This window comes from Manacus vitellinus, unplaced genomic scaffold (genome assembly GCF_001715985.3).
Source record: "Manacus vitellinus isolate BGI_N305 unplaced genomic scaffold, ASM171598v3 scaffold_22_pilon, whole genome shotgun sequence".
In the NCBI taxonomy this organism is placed as follows: Eukaryota; Metazoa; Chordata; class Aves; order Passeriformes; family Pipridae; genus Manacus; species Manacus vitellinus.
Genome location: NW_021939632.1, coordinates 4,451,772 through 4,469,932, shown reverse-complemented (window position 1 = coordinate 4,469,932; position 18,161 = coordinate 4,451,772). Strand labels below are relative to the sequence as shown.

Here is an 18,161-nt window from a genome sequence, read left to right as displayed (position 1 = left end):
CTAAAATAACCTCTTTTGGCAATAATTGACACCAAGAAAATACATGACGTCTGGCCCACCCACATGCTCCCTTTCTTCTGATCAACTGGATGCCACAACACTGCTGTGCCTCTCAAGCTATGCATTACAAATAACCCTGGAAAGATGGAAAGTTGCCAGAAAGACCTTATGAGACCCATGTATTTACTCCAAGCTAGGAGTGATTTTTAAGACTCAAATGATTCTTCTTTCTGATCTTTCTTAAAAAACTTGCTTAGTGTCTTACACTCAGCAAACTATCTCGTCTGATGCTTTTATAAAATCTCTTAAGCTCTGCCTACGTGAAGCCAAAAGCAGCAGTGGCCAGGGTTTATGCATTGAGTTTTTTTCTGATTAATTCAATAAGGCTGTTTGCAGGATTTACAGTGAAGTGTACATGTACAGATGAGGAACCTATTTTCTATATAAGAAGGTTATTCCTCTTGAAATGAGATACAAAAAAATCCCACCGGGACACTAAACTTATGATTGCATGTTCTTTTTGGATGGGAGCTTACCGTATTTTCAGACTGGAAATTCTTTGTTCACTGTTATTGGTAAATAAATTAAGCAACCCCCAAATGATGGCAGCATCTGTAGATGTGCTCAGGTTGACAATAGAACTAACATTCAATTATAAGAAAATGAATAGCTACAGTTATCTATAGCCATTTGAAAATAGCTATTTTATCCTTGTACTTTGGAGGAAGTTATATTACTGCCATTTTAAACTTATAAAAACCTTCAGAGTTGGCAACATAAAGGACCATTGTCAGAAAGATGCTTTGGCACATCTCTGACTTTAAGCGCATGACTAAGATGGCAAAACAAAATGCATGTAATAGTAAGGCAAATAAGTATTTTTCTGAACTGGAAACTGAAATCTGAGGAGTTGATGGAAACCATCCCACTAGCAAGTGCAGGTGTCTAGCCTAAAGCTTGCTATTTATCCCTGGCTTGCCTATGATTTGGTGGTGGCAACAACCATGACGTGGTGTCCAGACACAAAAGAGGAATTCAGGGCTGCCCCGACTGCTTCCCAGTATAGCTGGTGCACAGGATATATCAGACATGGTCTCAGCTGTGTGGGAAGGTGTAAACTGTCTCCTTGCTGCACTCCTGTGCCTTGGTGTTTGCCCTTCCTGGGTCCCCCACGTATACAAAAGTGTTACTACAGAGGGTCATCAGCTGAACTACACCATGTGCTCCTGCACGTGCTTTAGTACTCAGACAAATTCACCAGAGCCATAACTCTGGCCCTCTAAAAGTAAGACAAATAGACTACATTGGATTCAGATGATAGTTTGGAGCACTGAGCTATACTGGTCTTCAGCTGATGGTACCTAGTAAGGGCTGTCTGGGGGAAGCAGCTCTCACTGCCTCGTGCAGTTGTATGAGGAGTAAGCAGCCTTGAGTTTTCAGATGGCCTCAGAGCTGCTTGTTCTGCTGAATTACCAACACAAGTCATGCAGCCTGGTGCCAGTCCACAGCACTACATTGGCACTGAGAATTGCAAAGGTGTAACTGCAGTGGTGAAAAAAACAATAGTAAAAAAGTAAAAACTGGGCCTAATTTGCCATCTGCTAACTCCATTCAGTCTCTCCTAGTCTTACTGCTTTCCAAATTCTCCCACCCTCTAAATAGCTGCTTTTTGATTATTTTCTTCAAGATTGCTTTGTTTTCTCCCCATGTTACATCTCACCTTGCTATTTCCTCTCTACATTTGTAACCTCCTCAGGTCATTTTCCATTATTTCTATACCAGTGGCTGTTTTTTTGACACACCTCCCAGTTTAATATCTTCTGCTAGTTTAATTAACACACTGACTGCACTCTCTCCAAGCTCGTTAATGAAGATATTAAATAAAGCCAAACCTTGCATTACTGCTTGCAGTGCCCCAAACAACTCCTCCCCATAGCCCTGTTTGTTCCCAATAACAACTGCCCGATGTTCACAGTCCATTAGCCAAGTTTCAATCTCTACAGCAGCATTCCTGTCCAAGTCAATTTCTATTTACACACCACAAGATTATTTAAGACACCAATACCACCCTCTTTTCTTTAGATATATAGACCAGTAAAGCTACATCTTTAAGCAGCTGAGAATCTGCTCTTATGCAGTTTCATGCTTTCCCTTCATTCCCTAATGCTGAAACTCTGCAAAAACAGGTTATATTTGATTTCTTCTTGCTCAGCATTAGGTCCTGTCTCAGCCTGCCAGTTCAGCCCAACCACCTTTAATTTCATCAGGGTATCTGATATGATGCCTCTCAAATATTAATTCCGATCTCCCTGCATATTAATACTGACAGAGATTTGTTTCAATGAGTTTCCACTGCTGTAACTGAAAGTACAGTCAAGTCAATCCCATTTGTTTCTCCTGGTTTCACTCTCTAGTATGGCCCTGACTGCCAAATTTTACAGATGAAGCAGGATTTAACACCCCATTGATACGTTTTGTTGAATGGGGAAGGTCCAGGCATACTCTAGTGATTGTGGGCCTGTATGCTTACAGATGTTTCGTCTTATCCCCAAATCCAACTGGCATTTCCCACACAGACTTACTGGAGCTACTTGTGTGACTTTAGTGCATTGGACTTCTGTAGCTTAACAGTGACTCAATTAGCAGGGAGGAAATTGGCCTGCTTTCTCACAAACACTTTTGTATTACCTTCGCATTTCGCAGCACTGGGGTTTTGCCCAAGATCCATGATATTTATAAAGGTAATTGGAGTTGTTCATTAGCTGGTTCTCACAGACTCTGGGATCCGGTCCATCTAGATTCCTTCATCCGCAGATTTTCAGTTCTTTTCTTTATTCACATACTTTGTGCCAAATCTCAGGACAGTATTAGAGCTGACTTAATGAGGATTCCCCCAGCTATATGGGAATGCAGGCAGAGTTACTCCTGCTTTCCCTATGCCAAATCTATCGTGCATCTAAAAATGATGCACCAGGGAAAAGTGGCAACAGCTGTAGTGTTGCTACAGCCTGTGCAGCCTGTGCTGTGGCATCAGCCAGTGCATCCTGAGCAGCCCTGAGCTCTCAATTACTCTTTAGGACAGGGCGGTCATGGTTCGGAAAAAAAAGCTCAGGTGTTTCATCTATCCTCCCTCAGAGGTGCCAAACACATTATGGATGTTGAGCTCTAGTCCTGAATACTGACATAGCTATTTTTATTTTCTATGCATGTAGCTCCATTTCTTTATAATTCTACTTAAAAATCCATTATTTGCAAGTGGAACTGTTCCAGAAGAATCACGAGGCAGCTCCCCTCCAAGTGTAGCACAAAGGTTATATGTTTTCTGGTATTTATTGTTTGACTAACATTACCCTCTCCCTTCACTTAGCTCCCTGCCTCTTTCATGGCTCCCTTTAAACTCTTCTGCAAACACATAATTAACTCCTCCTGCACATCTTGGCAGCACTGAAGATTTCCCAGCTCAGCTAATGCACGTAACACTGCTAGCCAGAACTTCGAGGAGACAAGAAGTGGAGAATCACTTCAAGCACCTGGACCAAGGGAGAACCATTAACTTCTAGCAAATGAGGCGAGGGTATATTTGAAATATTCCTCTGCTGACCAGTAGAGGGAAGTCATGTACATACACAGCAGCCAGTCTAGTGCAATTTTGTTATTCCCATTCCAGCAGTTCTTCATTTAATTCTCCTTCTTCCAGCACAGCTGGATGGGTGCAGGCATGTACATGTCAACCTCAGAGAAATTAGGAAGGGCAAAAATTGCAAGAAAAAGCTAATATCAGTCATTAGAGCAATTAATGTAGCTGGAAAAATCAGATAAACTTTTGAACACATCTGTCTGTCTTCAGTTCTGAAACAGCAGCTCACATGTTCAAAAACCTGCCAGCTTTTCAAGCTATGCTTATTGATCTAATTAAAAACAAACCAAAACTTGTCTGCCTACAAATAGATTATCACAGCTGCAGTACCACTATTCCAAAGAAAGGCTTGTGCGAGCATCTATGATGACTAGCCCAGTCTGTGAGAAGGCAGAGCAAGGACCATATCCCTAACCTGGGTGTAGAGGAGATATGCCTGGTTGTAAAGGAGGAGCAGAGAAGGCTGAGTCAATAAAAAGAACATGACAGGATTAATATGAAAGCATCTACCCCCAGTGTCAAAACTTCTCAATATGGCTTAAAGAGGAAAACAAAAAGTCATCCCAAAAGCCAGACTCTCTCAAAATGGTGAGGAAGAGGGAACAATGCAGATTCCCACCCTACAGAGAGCAACAACAGCCCTGTGAAGAAATGAAGGTTTGCATGAAAAACAGATGGAGTGGGGACCTAATTCCCATTGGGGGCCTTTGTGAGCAGCTGCTTAGTATCCCAGAGGGAGCAGGAGCAAGGTAATGTTCAGATCTGAACTGGCAGTCTCCTCTAGTCTTAAATACTTTGTCTATGAGAGTGCCATATCTGTGACTCACACACAGCAACCCACTGAGCTCCTGCTGCCATGGGGTGGGGACAGTGCCAGGAGATGCACATCCCTCTTTGGGCACAATCATCCCAGGACAGCCACACCTCCAGGCATGCTTGACTGCTCAATTTGACTTGAGCCAATGATATAAAGGGAAGAAAAGACACTAATAGATTTTGACTGAGACGCACCACTTAATCCTTTTTTCCCCATCAGTAAGCTCTCTTGCTTTCCCTTCATAGCAGGCATTATGCAAATCAAGAGTCCCCTGAAGTGATATTTGCAACTGCAGGATCATACAAGAAAGGGCACAATGCTCCTTTGCCAATACAACCCCCTGCCCCTACCATTCTTTTTCAAATAATACTATACTCATGGTAAGTACTAAAAATACGTACTCTACCATTCAAGCACTTAATGTTCTTAAATGCCACTTTGTTCAAGGGAAATAGCCTTTGTTAAACATGAAATTCACTGGGAACAATTTATATTTCAATCTGATTTACTGTATTTATTTATATATTTATATATATAGATGTATTTATTTTCTCCAGCTGATTAAATCAGCTAAATCTCTCTCTCAGATGCCATGCAGTTAAAAGAAATACTTAAGGGAGACTGTTGATAACTTATTCATAATGTTGGGTATCATCAACTACTGCCTTATGTGTGAACTTTAGAGCCACTTCCTGGTGCTTGAATGATGCACAGTAAAAGGGTCACTGGGAAAAGAAAAAAGCTTATAACATAGTGCTATCAGTGTATGTGCTGTGATCACCAAAATTAAATGGGTTAGCCAATTTCAGCTGAAGTAGCAACGTATCAAATTCAACGACAGGACACTGAAACACAAAGTTTTCCATGGAGAAGCAAACATCCTCAGTGACCAAGGCTGACTTTGACAAACATTCCTCTAGGGCACTTGACAGCAGTTAAAGCTATCTAAACTTAAACCACTGGCGGTCTCCTCGCTATAAAAAGAGGTGTGATTTTCAGCAGCAATGAAAACGACCATCACCAAGAGAGAGACATTTAAAATCCATACAGAGATTCACTTTCCTACTCCCTGAGCTTTACTGCTTTTTGCAGTGTTAAAAGCCACACCAAACACCCAGCTTGTTGTTCTGTTCAGAAGGATTGTTCTTCCAAAGACAGAATTGGTTTCTGTTTCTTATCTCTCTGTTGGTATTTTATTGACATGAATTATTTGGGATTAGCAATGAAGTGTGGATCACAGGGTCCAGCAACCTTCGCAGAGGGTGTCTGCTGTGCACTGTCATTTGATTCCCAACAGCACCGTTCTCACTTTATTAGAAAATATCCATTATAACTTCTAATTTATACAGTCCCAAGTGATCTACTGAATATTCCCTCCCATTTTCTGGTAGCTTCATCTGTATTTGCTTTATGATTTTAGGCAAGTGCAGGACTCACATTCCTATTGAAGTTAATGTGTATTGTTCTATTGTCCTAGAAAATTCAGGTATCAAGTGATACATCAAATACTTCATTTCCCTTTTTTATTGCCATATCCTGCAATCTCACTCAATTCTCACCTCATCTTTTCCCCCAATAAATTTAATCCTTGACACAAATGACTGCATTGCTTCAGTGTTTGGCCCTTGGCTTCTACGAGAGCAGTGTTGATGCCAGAGCAGATGTAATGCTCAGGTGCTTCCTCAGTTTATTTCAGGCATCAGCACAGGGAGTTTGACTGTGAGACTCATGACTAAAGCTGTGTTTAAGGAAGGAAGGACAGAGGGAAGTCTGTCTAGCACAATTGAAAAGAAAATCTGCAGAATCATCATCATAACCATCCTACAAACTGATCCCATCTGGCCTGATCCAAAGGCCATTGGATTTTGGATTTGGACCAATATGCAGATGCCTTTGTCCAAATCCCGTGTAGAATAAAATGTTGGCTCTCTTTACTGGCAGAGGATTTAGCAATAGGAAGAAGTTCAGTCCAAACCCTTTCTCCATGTGTGGCTGTTCCAAGAGCTCCTCTAATTCACAAGGGCTCAATCTTGACCCTACATCCTCCTGCTTCTACTTCAGGATCATCTGGCTTTCCATTAGCATGTGTCTAATAAGTAACTCACATAAGGCATTGAGTTGCTAAAGCAAGATGTTAAAAAAGAGGATCTCCTCACTGCTTTGATAGTCAGTTATTAACTAATCGGCATGGCGGTACCGGGAAGGTTGTAGGTGGTTCTGTAACCCATCATACCAAAATGTGAAGAGCAGATAATTTTTATTTCATTATGCTTTTGTTCTGCACAGTCTTCAATATTGTCAGAGTGCTGTTTGAACTTCAACCAATTAATGAAACATGAACTGCTTATTAGGTGACCCAAAAGGTCTCTCCCTTACGATCTGTGAATACCAAATCAAAATCAGCGTGTTGCTGGTAAATGCAAACGCATGAAATCTTTTAAGACATCATGGCTAAAATAGCTAATAATAAACCTCACAGTATTTTTGAGAAAGCAAAACAGGAAGGGAAAAGAAGCCAAAAAAAATAAAACACGCTTCTGCAAAACACTGGCTATGCAAGTTAGCATCAGCTAAATGATCGATAGGTCACCGTTATGTATGATATTTACATCTGATCTGCATTACTGCATTGCTGCGCTGAAATGTCCAACAAGACTCATAGCAGCCAGCACTTCCTTCATTAAAATCTGCCTTCATATAAAATTCACCTTGATTTAGAAGTTTGCATTCAGTGCTGTACATTTGAATGTAACACTGACAAACTTTCTACAGTCTTCACCTGCTGGTTGGAGAGCAGAGATATTTCAAGATGAAAACAAACTAAAGATGGTTGCAGAAGGCTTGTTTCCATTATCAAAGAATGGAAAATAATAGACTTGTGCATATGGCCAGCCTTCTGCTACCATCATGTCACTATGTATTATCATTTTCTGTAACTGAAAAGTAGTCTATGTATCATGTCTTTCCTTAATCATGGACTTATTAACTCTTTCACACAGATACACACATAAACCTACAATTATTCTTTCACTTTCATTACCTAAAAAATATTGAGGGCGGTTTTCTTGGTATTTGCTGAATAGAAACTTACTTGGAGTTAGAATCTGGAATTTCACATGTTTCCACTTTCTTTCATACATACACATTTTAAATTCAGATGGGCCCATATCCAAATTCAGTCCAATCCTCATTTTCAGGAAGGGGAATTTTAGCTTCTTCATCATTTGAATGTTAATTGTGTGGCATCCCAATAAAACTGCACATGCTCCTTGAAGGCATGAAAAACTCCCTTCTGACCCTTAGAAAATTCTGCCAGTTATTCCTAAATATAAAGCTGGCTCATAACAAGTTCTGTAAGTAATTACACAGCACAGAGCACACAGAGCCTTCCTCTTACTTCACTAATGCTATATACTTCAAGGGAACACTGAGGAGTGGCAAATTTGTAGTATGAAATGAGAAATTTTCAGTCAAGAGTTTAGGAAAGGAGGGTCAGTAGAGAAGGTGAGCAGAAGGAAATACTCAACAGGAATGGGGAAAAGGGGTCTTCACTTGATAAATAGATTTTACCCCTTCTGTAAATCTCATTCACCACTCTGAAAGTGTATGACTTCGAGTCCTTCTCAGCAAGTAGCCTCTTGCTCCTAAACATTTAGTTTTGGTCTGTCCAATGACTGCAGATTTATGCACTTGAACTCTTTCACTTCCTAACATTCTATAAATAAGCCCCATCTGGTCTATCTCTTCTTGTGTCCAAGTCCCTTCTCCCCCCAGCCTAACTCATACAGTGTCAGTTAGCTAATGCCTTCCTTTAAATAAACCAGACTTTTCAAAACTTGATCTAATGCCTAAGCTCTTTATGTCCCTTGAAAGAAGACTCTAGCAGCTGCTCACTGTTACTATACACTAGATCAAGTATTCAGAGATGGATCTATCAAAGAGGTCAACTCCCTCCTGACACTACATTAACTAATCGGCTGCTATTTTAAACTTTGCTTAGCTTTGTTATTACTTCTACTTCACTGCACCACTTGACACAGACATAGTGCATTTCATAACCCATTTACCCAACTGATCAAGATCATTCTGTGAACAACCTCATCCTTCTAAATTGTAACCATTCTGCCTATTTTAGTATCATCTGATAATTAACATATGATTTTCTTCATGACACAAATCACAAAGAAAATGTGGCACAAATAATGAAATTAGTTACAAATCCAACTTGTAACTACCTGCTTTTGGCCACAGAAATAATTTTGTGCCTTTTCTTCATTGTTTGCTATATAAGAAACAAGAGAATACTCTTGCTTATCTCTATTCCTGCAAGCCTTTCTAATCTGGGTCTTCCTATTGACCTTGCCATAGCTACTCACATAACTGAAAGGATTGCTCTCATAGTTTGATGCTTCCAGGATCAGATCCCTGTTCTTTAGCTGTCTTAATAATTTATTACCGAACCTGTATATGCAGAGTGTATAGAATAATACATCCTGTGAAACTTTGTTAAAAGTCTCTGAAAATCCCAATACATCTGCTGCTTTCCTCCTATCTAGATCAATATTTATTTAATTTAAAAAAGGAATCCAATTTGCTTGACATGATTTACTTCCCACAAATCCATGCTGACTTGCATTATGATGCTGCACTCTTATTAAACTGTATGCAACTGTAGCCTTATTCTGCTAGCATATGTGTTTTTGAGACTCCATTTGTAGGCAGCAGGATTCTCTGAGAGGCTGCAGTGCCTGACACAAGGAATTCACGACATTCTTATTGCCAAACTGGTCAGTTATTTTCCAGTTCAAACTGTTTTCCTTCAAAACAGCGAAACAACTTTGACACTTTTCAAATTATTTGATGCAAGTTCTTATTTCTGATGCGCACTCACACTGCAAATCGTGGCCATGTATCAAGAGTCATCCTGTGCCCAGCATTATACAGCTCCTACATAGAAACAGTCCTCCACACCCAGGGAGTTTATGGCAATGGTCCCACCACTGATCTTATTGTTGGGTCTCAGTTAGAAGCCAGGCCAGATCAGCAGAAACAGACAATCAAAATGTCAACAGCACATAGTTGTTTGAAGGAATAAGCAGCTGCAGGGCTTCCTTCTGCTTTGTGTTCATGTCCCAAATAATGCTCCACACTGTTCAAGTGACCCTAGGCAGGCTGTTCCTCCTGTGGTGACATGAAGCCTCTCCACCCATCCCACTGCTCAATCCTCTGATCCCACGCTTCACCAGGAGGCTGATGCTCAAACACGACGACGTGCCTCTGTCTCAGCGTATTGTCTCCAGCACCATGTCCTATCTGCTCAGATAATGGGTGGTGTTCTCTTTAGCAAGCAGACACGGTAACAGCATATGCCACTTCAGCACTCACCTCCTAAAGGCTTCAGCTCCCTACTCTGCTACTGTCATTAAATTCTGCACGGCTGCCTGGGGTAAGTTCTGTCCAGTACTGATAGAGGGAGCAAAACCCTCTCTGCTTTCTCATTCACTCCAATTTGGCAGTTCCCAAAGAATTTCCAAAATCTCGTCCTACCAATGCACATTTTCCCAGCTATTTGTCTAATGAAGTTTCCATTTTTATTCTTCCTCCCCTCCGTTTCCTCTTACCATGCACTAACAATGCACTGAACTGAGCTCTTACTGATTTTTTAGAGGACAATTTGTATACATTCAATAGTCAGAATGGGCTGGAGTATCTTGGTATGTACTTGCCAGACTGGCATTCATCAGGACTGTGAAAAAGAACAAAATCCCACTGCAGTAATGAGGCTTTCTAACCCCTTTGTGACAGTACAACTAAATGCCCTTTCAACCCTCTGTACAATGCCATCAGCTGGGCACAGAAACACAAACCTACCCAGTTCCAAACATGACATAAATACAGAAATTATTTAGGTAGTATCAAGCTGTTTGTGGTATTTACCCTACCTTGAACTCCATAGGGGTGTACTTCTCGTTCTTGGGGGTTGTGTTGCCCTTGTAATGGAGATGGTTGGGAGTGGTTGGGTGGATAACAGTGGACTCCTGGGACTGCCTCTGACAGCGCTGGCAGTACACGTAAATCACAAACGTTAAGAGGCTAGAGCCAAAGAAACAGGAGACCCCAGTGGCAATCAGATGGATGAGACTAAAACCTGAAAGGGAAATGACAAGAGATGCTATTTTTAAAGAACAGCCCCTTTTCCTCCCCCGACAAGACCACAGGTGCATATCAGAGCAGTGACATCTTGGGATCAACATTAATAAGCTGTTGAAGCTGGAGTCTTATGTTATAACATAAACTGACATAATCTTCCTGCAGATCAGTCCCCCCACTGCAGCCCTGCCTTGAGCAGTTTAACAGGTTCATGCATTGTTTTCTCAAAGCTCCCTCCCTGTCTCTCCTCTCTCCCCTCTATTGATATTGAAACTAAACATTATGTTAAGCTGACAGCTAAAGAAATGAGCCATACAAACAATGCACATTAATGGATTCCAAAGCATGTGCATGTCATGGAAATAAGGGGATAAAAATGCTCAGTGTTTCTCTGAAGGGGAAGGAAGGGAGGGGAAAGCCCTTTTAGCTGGCTGCCCAAAATGCCTATGAGACTGTGTGTGGGGTGGGGGAGATACACATTCCTCCCCCTTGTAATCCAAGTGTGCTCAGCATTCTTGCTTATTCATGGGGCAGCATTGCCTTGACCATGTCTGCACTACCTCTGAGCTGTATTTGTACTGCTAACAGTGAAATAGGGGTCCTCAGGAGAATGAGAACGATAAGGTGGCCAAAGGAAAGGGGGGAACTGCTTGAAAAACACTTCTTTGTTGGCTTTCTCCACAAATTGCAGAGATAGGAAGCCAGTTGCAGGCAGGTGCCAGCAGGGTAGCTACAGTGCAAATATTTCAAACAGAAAAGCTCTTGGACTGTAAAAGCCTCCTCCAGAAATCTCTCCACGTGGGATTGCAGCAGCACCCTCCAAGCCCAGCACTGAGCTCTGGAAGGTGCTGTAGTTGTGCATCCCACGTGCTGAGAAGTACCTAACACACTCACAGCTCTGACTGGTGGGGGGAAGACAAAGTCAAACAGTACTCCTCATTCTTCCCTCACCTCACAGAGTCTCACACCCCACAGTAAAACCAACCACCAACAGATCTCCATTGACAACAGAACAAACAGTAGCACCCTTTACAGCCACCAAGTTAATGAAGCAACCAGAGGCAATCTTGGGTGGCAAAACTTTATGACCCTGCTGGATTTAGCTATGTGCAAGGGGTACTCTACAGAAAAAGAATCAGTTATTTGACTCCAAATGCTACTGCCTTTCCTCTGCCTTTGCTCTTTCATCTTTCAAACAGACCTGACAGGGGTCCTAGTGCCTGAGGGGCACCCCCTGACTGCTGGCCCCCTGGGGCAGCTGTCCCAGGGGTCACCCACACCGGCTCGGTGGCGACTGCAGCGGTAAATTTCCTGTAATACTTAAAAAGCCAATTCATCTGGACAGACTGCTGTGTTGACTTGACTGTGTGCAGAGAAATGGGCCCAGTCAGAGTGTGACTTTAAATGAGGCTCATTCTTAGTCTGATCACGGCGTGCATTTTTTGGGTGCCATCTTACATTTTAACTGATATGCTTTTCAAACAGCAGATTCTGCCCATTAGTCAATGGCTCTCATCTAATCTTTAGTTAAAAAATATCCTCCTGAGTTTAAAAAGAACAAAACCAACAGAATTCTACAGCAAAGTAATGCACTTCAATCATAATTACAGTAAGGGACATACAGAATTTATTAGACTGATGAAATACACTTATTTTTCAAACCACACTATAAAACTCTATTGCAAGATTACCACTTTCTATTGTGTTTTGGATGATGGTCCAAAAAAAAAACTAGCAGAAAGATTATAATTTCTTACTAAATGTTACAAGACTTCTTCAAAAAGACATTTCCTTTCTAAAAACCTCTGCCTGCTTTACATCACTTTCGACAGCTAAAACACCAAATACACAACTGTGCTCAGTAAAGGCACATGACATGCTGCCACATTCTCCTCTGGCCCAGGTTTGCTTATATTGCACTGAATGTTTCATTTCACTGCCACATTTGCAAGTCACTACATAAAGCTCTCTTACATTTCACTCTCACCTTTGAAACACCCATCTGATTTTTCAGATGAGTTTTAGCTGTATCTTAAGGGGGGAGGGGGAAACACCAAACAAATTATTTTGTTTTCAGCTTGTGAATCCCCAGGGGGGAAGATTTCTGGTTCATCACTTAGAAAATATAGATTTTCTGAGATGCATCAACAGAATTTCTATTGATTGGCTTCTTTGCCAAATATTGTAGAACACTAAGTAATAAATAATATTAGCTATGGTAAAATGTAGATTGCAACAGCAAATACAATGGTGGTGGTAAAAGAAGGAAATGTGGGTACAGTGCACAACAGTGGAGTGCAAGCTGTAGCAAGGGGTCGTGGAACTGAAGTAGAACCACTGCACCCTCTGAGGGAGAAGGAGTGGTGCAGGAAGCCAAATGTTACATTGCAGGGGATGAAATATTAATCCCATTGATTTCCCCAGAGTCGCAAACCGAGAGGCCACATTTCCATGCCACAGGTGGCACGCCTGTTTCTGCCATGATCTCTACAGGGAGAGGAGATTTTGGCAGACTGCAGATCATCTAGATTTCAGGAAAGCAGGGATGTGATGCTAGCAGGAATTGGCATGGCCATTAGTGTGAAACTAGCATTTCAAAACGTTAAAGAAACCTGCCATTTTCTTCAGTCTGCATTTTTATCTCGGGGCTCCTAGGGCAGCAGAAAAGTGACACTAATGACTGGATCCTTCCAAGTTACATGCAGAAAGGAGACATGGTTCCTGTGAGAGGTGAGAACTTGAATGAAAGGAAATGCTTGGAGGACAAGTATAAACCTCTAATCTCAATCTATATCAGCAAAGGATCTGTCTGAGACCCTGTGCACTGAAATCTTCATAGGTTATTTAAAAACACCTGCCTTCAAACAGCTGGAGGCTTACAGTGGTGGAATGGGGAATATCCCTTCCTTCCTCCTGAACCATTTACCCTATGGGTAGAGAGAGACAAGCAATTGCTCCCTGGTAATTAATGACTCTCAGTGGCCAACCCAAACTCTCAAATAAATGAAAATCTTGGAACTGACAAGTGGACATGCGATACATTCCTCCAGTCTGACTCAGACAGCAAGACTCCAGTGGAATTAAGGCTATCAGTGGGATATGAGCTGTATAGATTAATGGTTTGGTTGATACTGCACAGGGAGAAAAGAAGCCATGTTAAGATAAAAATAAGATACATAGGTAATGGTACCCTACCTCCACAGTTCGTGCTCTCATCAATGCTGGAGGCTGGCAGGATCACTAAACAAAGAAAAGAAGATTGGAGGAAGTTGTCATTTTGCCATCACTTTACTTCTTCAAGTAATTAAACCCTCTGTGCTCCAGACACGAGAAGGTGCTCACATGTTCTGCGGCAAGCTGAGAGCCTCTCTAAATTGAATTATAAGCTCATAGTTTGAAACACATGCAACAAAACCTCTCCAAAGACCTGACAATTCCAGTATTGTTACCTGATCACTCTTTAGCTTCTTCAATTAAGGGGAAAGATGAAAGCTGAGAAAACCATGAAAAAGACTACCATTGCCTAGAGATCTCAGATTTTTAAGTCAGGGCACTGTAATCCAAAAAATAACATGTTGGAAAGGCATTATTCAGTCTAGACCCATATCAAGTATTTGCCTGAGAGATTCAATTTCCAGAAAACACAGGGTGGAATATGCTGATGACCATCTGTACATCAACAGTGTCTCTCTGTTAGACCCTGGATTAATCTCCCTACTTCACACCCAAATTTTCTCCATCTGCCTCACCTTAATTCTTCACTCTTTTGGGATGCTTCTTTTGATACCTGAAATCAAGGACCTTCTGTTGCCCATACCCATATGGAGAACAGAGATAATTTTTAAATCCCAGCCTGAGATGAACTATGCAAAGTTAAAAGCTTCAGTTCAGGTGAAGCCATACTAGTTATTTGTTATAGATCTAGGTAATTCCGTTTAAAAGAAATATTAAGCTGCCTAAGGGAATGCCAGTTACCCTGTGCCTGCCACAAGGGAATGTATAACATGTTTGGTTGTTTGCTTGTTTTTCTAGAAGCATCCAAGCCTAATTTATAATAAAGAAAATCTCAGCCTAGTTTGACAGTTTGGGCACGAACTGCTCTCCTGAACTGGCCCACCCTCTCCCTCCTTGGTGACACTGTACATACCGGGGATTTCATTATACAGGCAATCTTGGTACTGGGTGCTGTTCCCGACGCACTGAGAAGAGTCTGGGCTTTGCACCTCGCAGTAGCGGCTGCGGTACTGGATGCCCTCTTCGTTACACAGGCTCCACTCCGACCACTCTGACCAGCCACCTGAAATCCAGACCAGAAAAACACACGGACGACGTCACCAAGAAGGAAAAAGATGTTTTGTAGATATCAAACTTCTCCGATGCTGAAGGATGTCTAGATCCTGGCCTGGGACTCTCTCACACACCTAATCCAGGGGTCTTTAATGGATTTAATTTTCTCAATACAAATACCAGTGCAAGCATCATACCCTACTTGTCAGGCTGTAGTTTTCTTAATATGGACTAAACTAACCTTTGGTGGAGCACTGCACAGGAGTTGTCTTAAAAGCTCCTATATCAGCTCTCTGGTTAAAGTCATACAAGGAGTTGGATGGGGCAATGTTGCACCAGGACCTCCAAGTTTTGATATGGCTTCCCATAAAGCAGCCAGCACCAGTTAGAGCAATTACAGAGTTCTGCTGAGGTCCCCAAGGGCAGGAGTCAGAAAGACACAAAGGTAATGGAAAGCCAGCACAGAACTAAACCCTGTCCTCTGAGTTGTAGCACATGCTCATCTGCTGTCTGCAAAAGAAAAAGGAAGGACTGTCCCTGCAGCAACCTTACAGATTGCTGCATCATGATCCCTTTGTTTGTCTTGCAAGCTTCCATGCTGAAGAACCAAGCTCCAGTTTTTTCAATTACTTGAAATGGATCAACCATTGGCAAAATTTTGCCTGACTGGCACCAGAATGCCAGAGCATGGGCTAGGAGTGAGAAGGCACAGAGAAAGGCGACGCGTTGCAGTTGAACACTGGGATGTCTCCTTTTTCCCTGGCTCAGCAGACACCTACAGAAAAACTTGTAACTGGTGGTGTTTCTGATATACTTTTTAAACATTTTGCAGATGTGCCTTGCTCCCACCATCCTCCAAGCCAACTGGAGCAGGGATGAGAAGTGGCTACCTTCGCAGGGGTGCGTGTTGCAGAGGGCCTCCTCGGTGTGCAGGCCAATGCAGATATCCTCCCCGCTGGACGGGGCTGGATTGGTGCACGTCCGCGTGCGCTGGTAGTGCCCACCTCCACAGGTTGCTGAGCAGTGAGACCATGGAGTCCAGCAAGACCAGGAGCCTTTCACTGGAGGACATCGGAAAGCAAGGAGAGAGAGGTAGATGACATTGGTTACTCCTCTCACTGTGACAAAGCTGGAGAACCCTGGTATCACACCTTCCAGATCCGCCCTGCCCAGACTAGCTAGCAGTTTCCTGCTCCCCAGGACATTAGGGCCTGACAAGACGAACTTTACATCAAGAGAGAGTACAAACGTACTGCACTCTGCAGATGCAGAATGAAATCTAAGCAGAAAAAGGCTCTGCATAATAAAGTGCCAACACAGTAACTGTTCTTTATGGTAGTCACTAATATTCACTGAAATAGTCTATTCCATTCTATTCCTTCCCTTTTTATAGAACAGCATTGCTATTATTATTATTATTATTATTATTATTATTATTATTATTATTATTATTACTACTACTATCTCCTGACACTTCACTTACAGCAACAGCAGATTTACTTGGGAAAAAAGTGCTGTAGAACCTAAGTGGAGCTGATATGGCACCTTTCTGTGGGGCCCCAAAGTCCTCTAGTTTCAGCCTTCAGGAAACAGAAACTCAGAGGCTTTACTTATTGTCTCTGCTCATTGCAGGGGCATTGGACTAGAAGACCTCTAAAGGTCCCTTCCAACCCAAACCATTTTATGATCTGAGCATAACTCCATAGGAGGTTAATAGTAAAACTAGGGAGGGACTTAAGAACCCTGATTCCCCCACCCCCCACCCATTATACTGCCTGGTTCACAGGTCGACATGCCATTAATTTAGAAGATAATAACCTGATGACTTAGTGCAAGATAAACCCAGGATTTTTGTATACACATTGAGTGAGGCAGGGAAAGAGGGAGACACAGAGAAATAGTAATCATGCACTCAGAACAGATTGTAAAACATCATACTGTCCAAGGAGAGAAAACAGCACAGAAGAAGGGCACAGACATTAGTGAAAAGCCACTGAGAGCTTCCAAAATAGTACTAATAGCTGCCTTTATAGTACTAGGGTTATTTCCTTTTTATAGGGCATAGAGTGCAATATTTGACACTCCTGCTACGCTCTTGCTGCACATTCTGATCATCTCTGCATTGGAATTTTATCTTTGTATTGAATTTTAGAATCATAATAGTACTACTATAATAGAGCATTTTCAAGTATAGGCCACAAACTATATTGCCAGAGGTAGATAATTGCTAGAACTGCAAAGAGGCAAGGTAATTTGTGTAAGATCACTTAAATTTAGTATAGATAGTTATTACAGAGCAAGGAGAAGGATAAGTGAGAGAGAATACAGTAGTCAATGGTCTATTACTACTATTCTGGACAAGGAGTGCAACATAAACATGAGGACAAACTTGAAAACCAGGAAACCAGGCAAGAATACTCCCTGCTGGCTGTGCAGGAAATGGTAACTGATGTCAAGAGGAGATGCCCATCGCAAGAACAATACGTAAGCAGGAGAGGGGGAAGAAACAAGTGTTCACAAGAAGAGCCGCCACATCAAGCATCTCTATACAGTATTAAGCCACATTTATTAAGCCTGCCTCCTCCTCAAGGAGCAGATACACCATGATGCCCTCCACAGGATGGAGCATCAAACCTTCCTGAAGCAAAAAATTGCTACAAGCCACCCTACTACTTCCTCTAGAGGATGTGGCTGTGTTACCCTCTGAGCCGAGGTGAAACCTAAGCCAGCGCTAAAGATCACATATCTGGGTCGTTACAAAAGTTTTAAAAATACTAAGGAAAATCCCCCAAATTTTTTTTTAAAAAAAGCAGCTTAGAAATACTGATTTTGTTGTTGTTGTTGCTCTACCATTAAGATTTGGGAAAAACTCCTCTGAATTTCATGCAGGAAGATGTTCATGGTTACCTGGGCAGGGATGAGGATTGCAGTCTTGGTACTCCATCGCTGACCCCACACAGGGCAAGCCACCATTTTTAGGTTCAGGGTTTGTGCATGTTCTCTTCCTGATCCTAAAGCCCAGCTCACAGTCCCTGGAACAGGAAGACCAGGCCCCCCAAAAGGACCAGCCCCCATTGATAATCCGTGCAGTGGTCTTACCAGTCTTGAGGAGGTCATCAACAAGAGCTTCAAGGAAAACAAACAAGACACTGTGAGATCACAAATTAATCAAAAGCTGGGCTTTTGAAAAGCAGTTCAGCTCATGAATAAAATCAGGATTTATGTGCCCTGTGAAATAGTTTCTGTTGAAAGCCCTTAGCAAGAGTTTTG

General features: G+C 42.0%; 1 protein-coding gene across 3 annotated transcripts in view; it reads right to left on the bottom strand.

Moving 5' to 3' along the window:
• The window catches only part of SEMA5B (semaphorin 5B), a 192,285-nt gene that overhangs the window by 10,004 nt on the left and 164,120 nt on the right, over window positions 1-18,161 (bottom strand). For all 3 annotated transcript variants that reach the window (XM_008922938.3, XM_029959871.1, XM_018072672.2), the window contains 5 exons: window positions 17,799-18,017; window positions 15,782-15,952; window positions 14,752-14,901; window positions 13,800-13,844; window positions 10,397-10,602 (listed from right to left, as the gene is read on the bottom strand). In XM_008922938.3, the coding sequence (XP_008921186.1) occupies window positions 10,397-10,602; window positions 13,800-13,844; window positions 14,752-14,901; window positions 15,782-15,952; window positions 17,799-18,017 (791 nt within the window). The remainder of the gene's footprint in view (window positions 1-10,396; window positions 10,603-13,799; window positions 13,845-14,751; window positions 14,902-15,781; window positions 15,953-17,798; window positions 18,018-18,161) is intronic.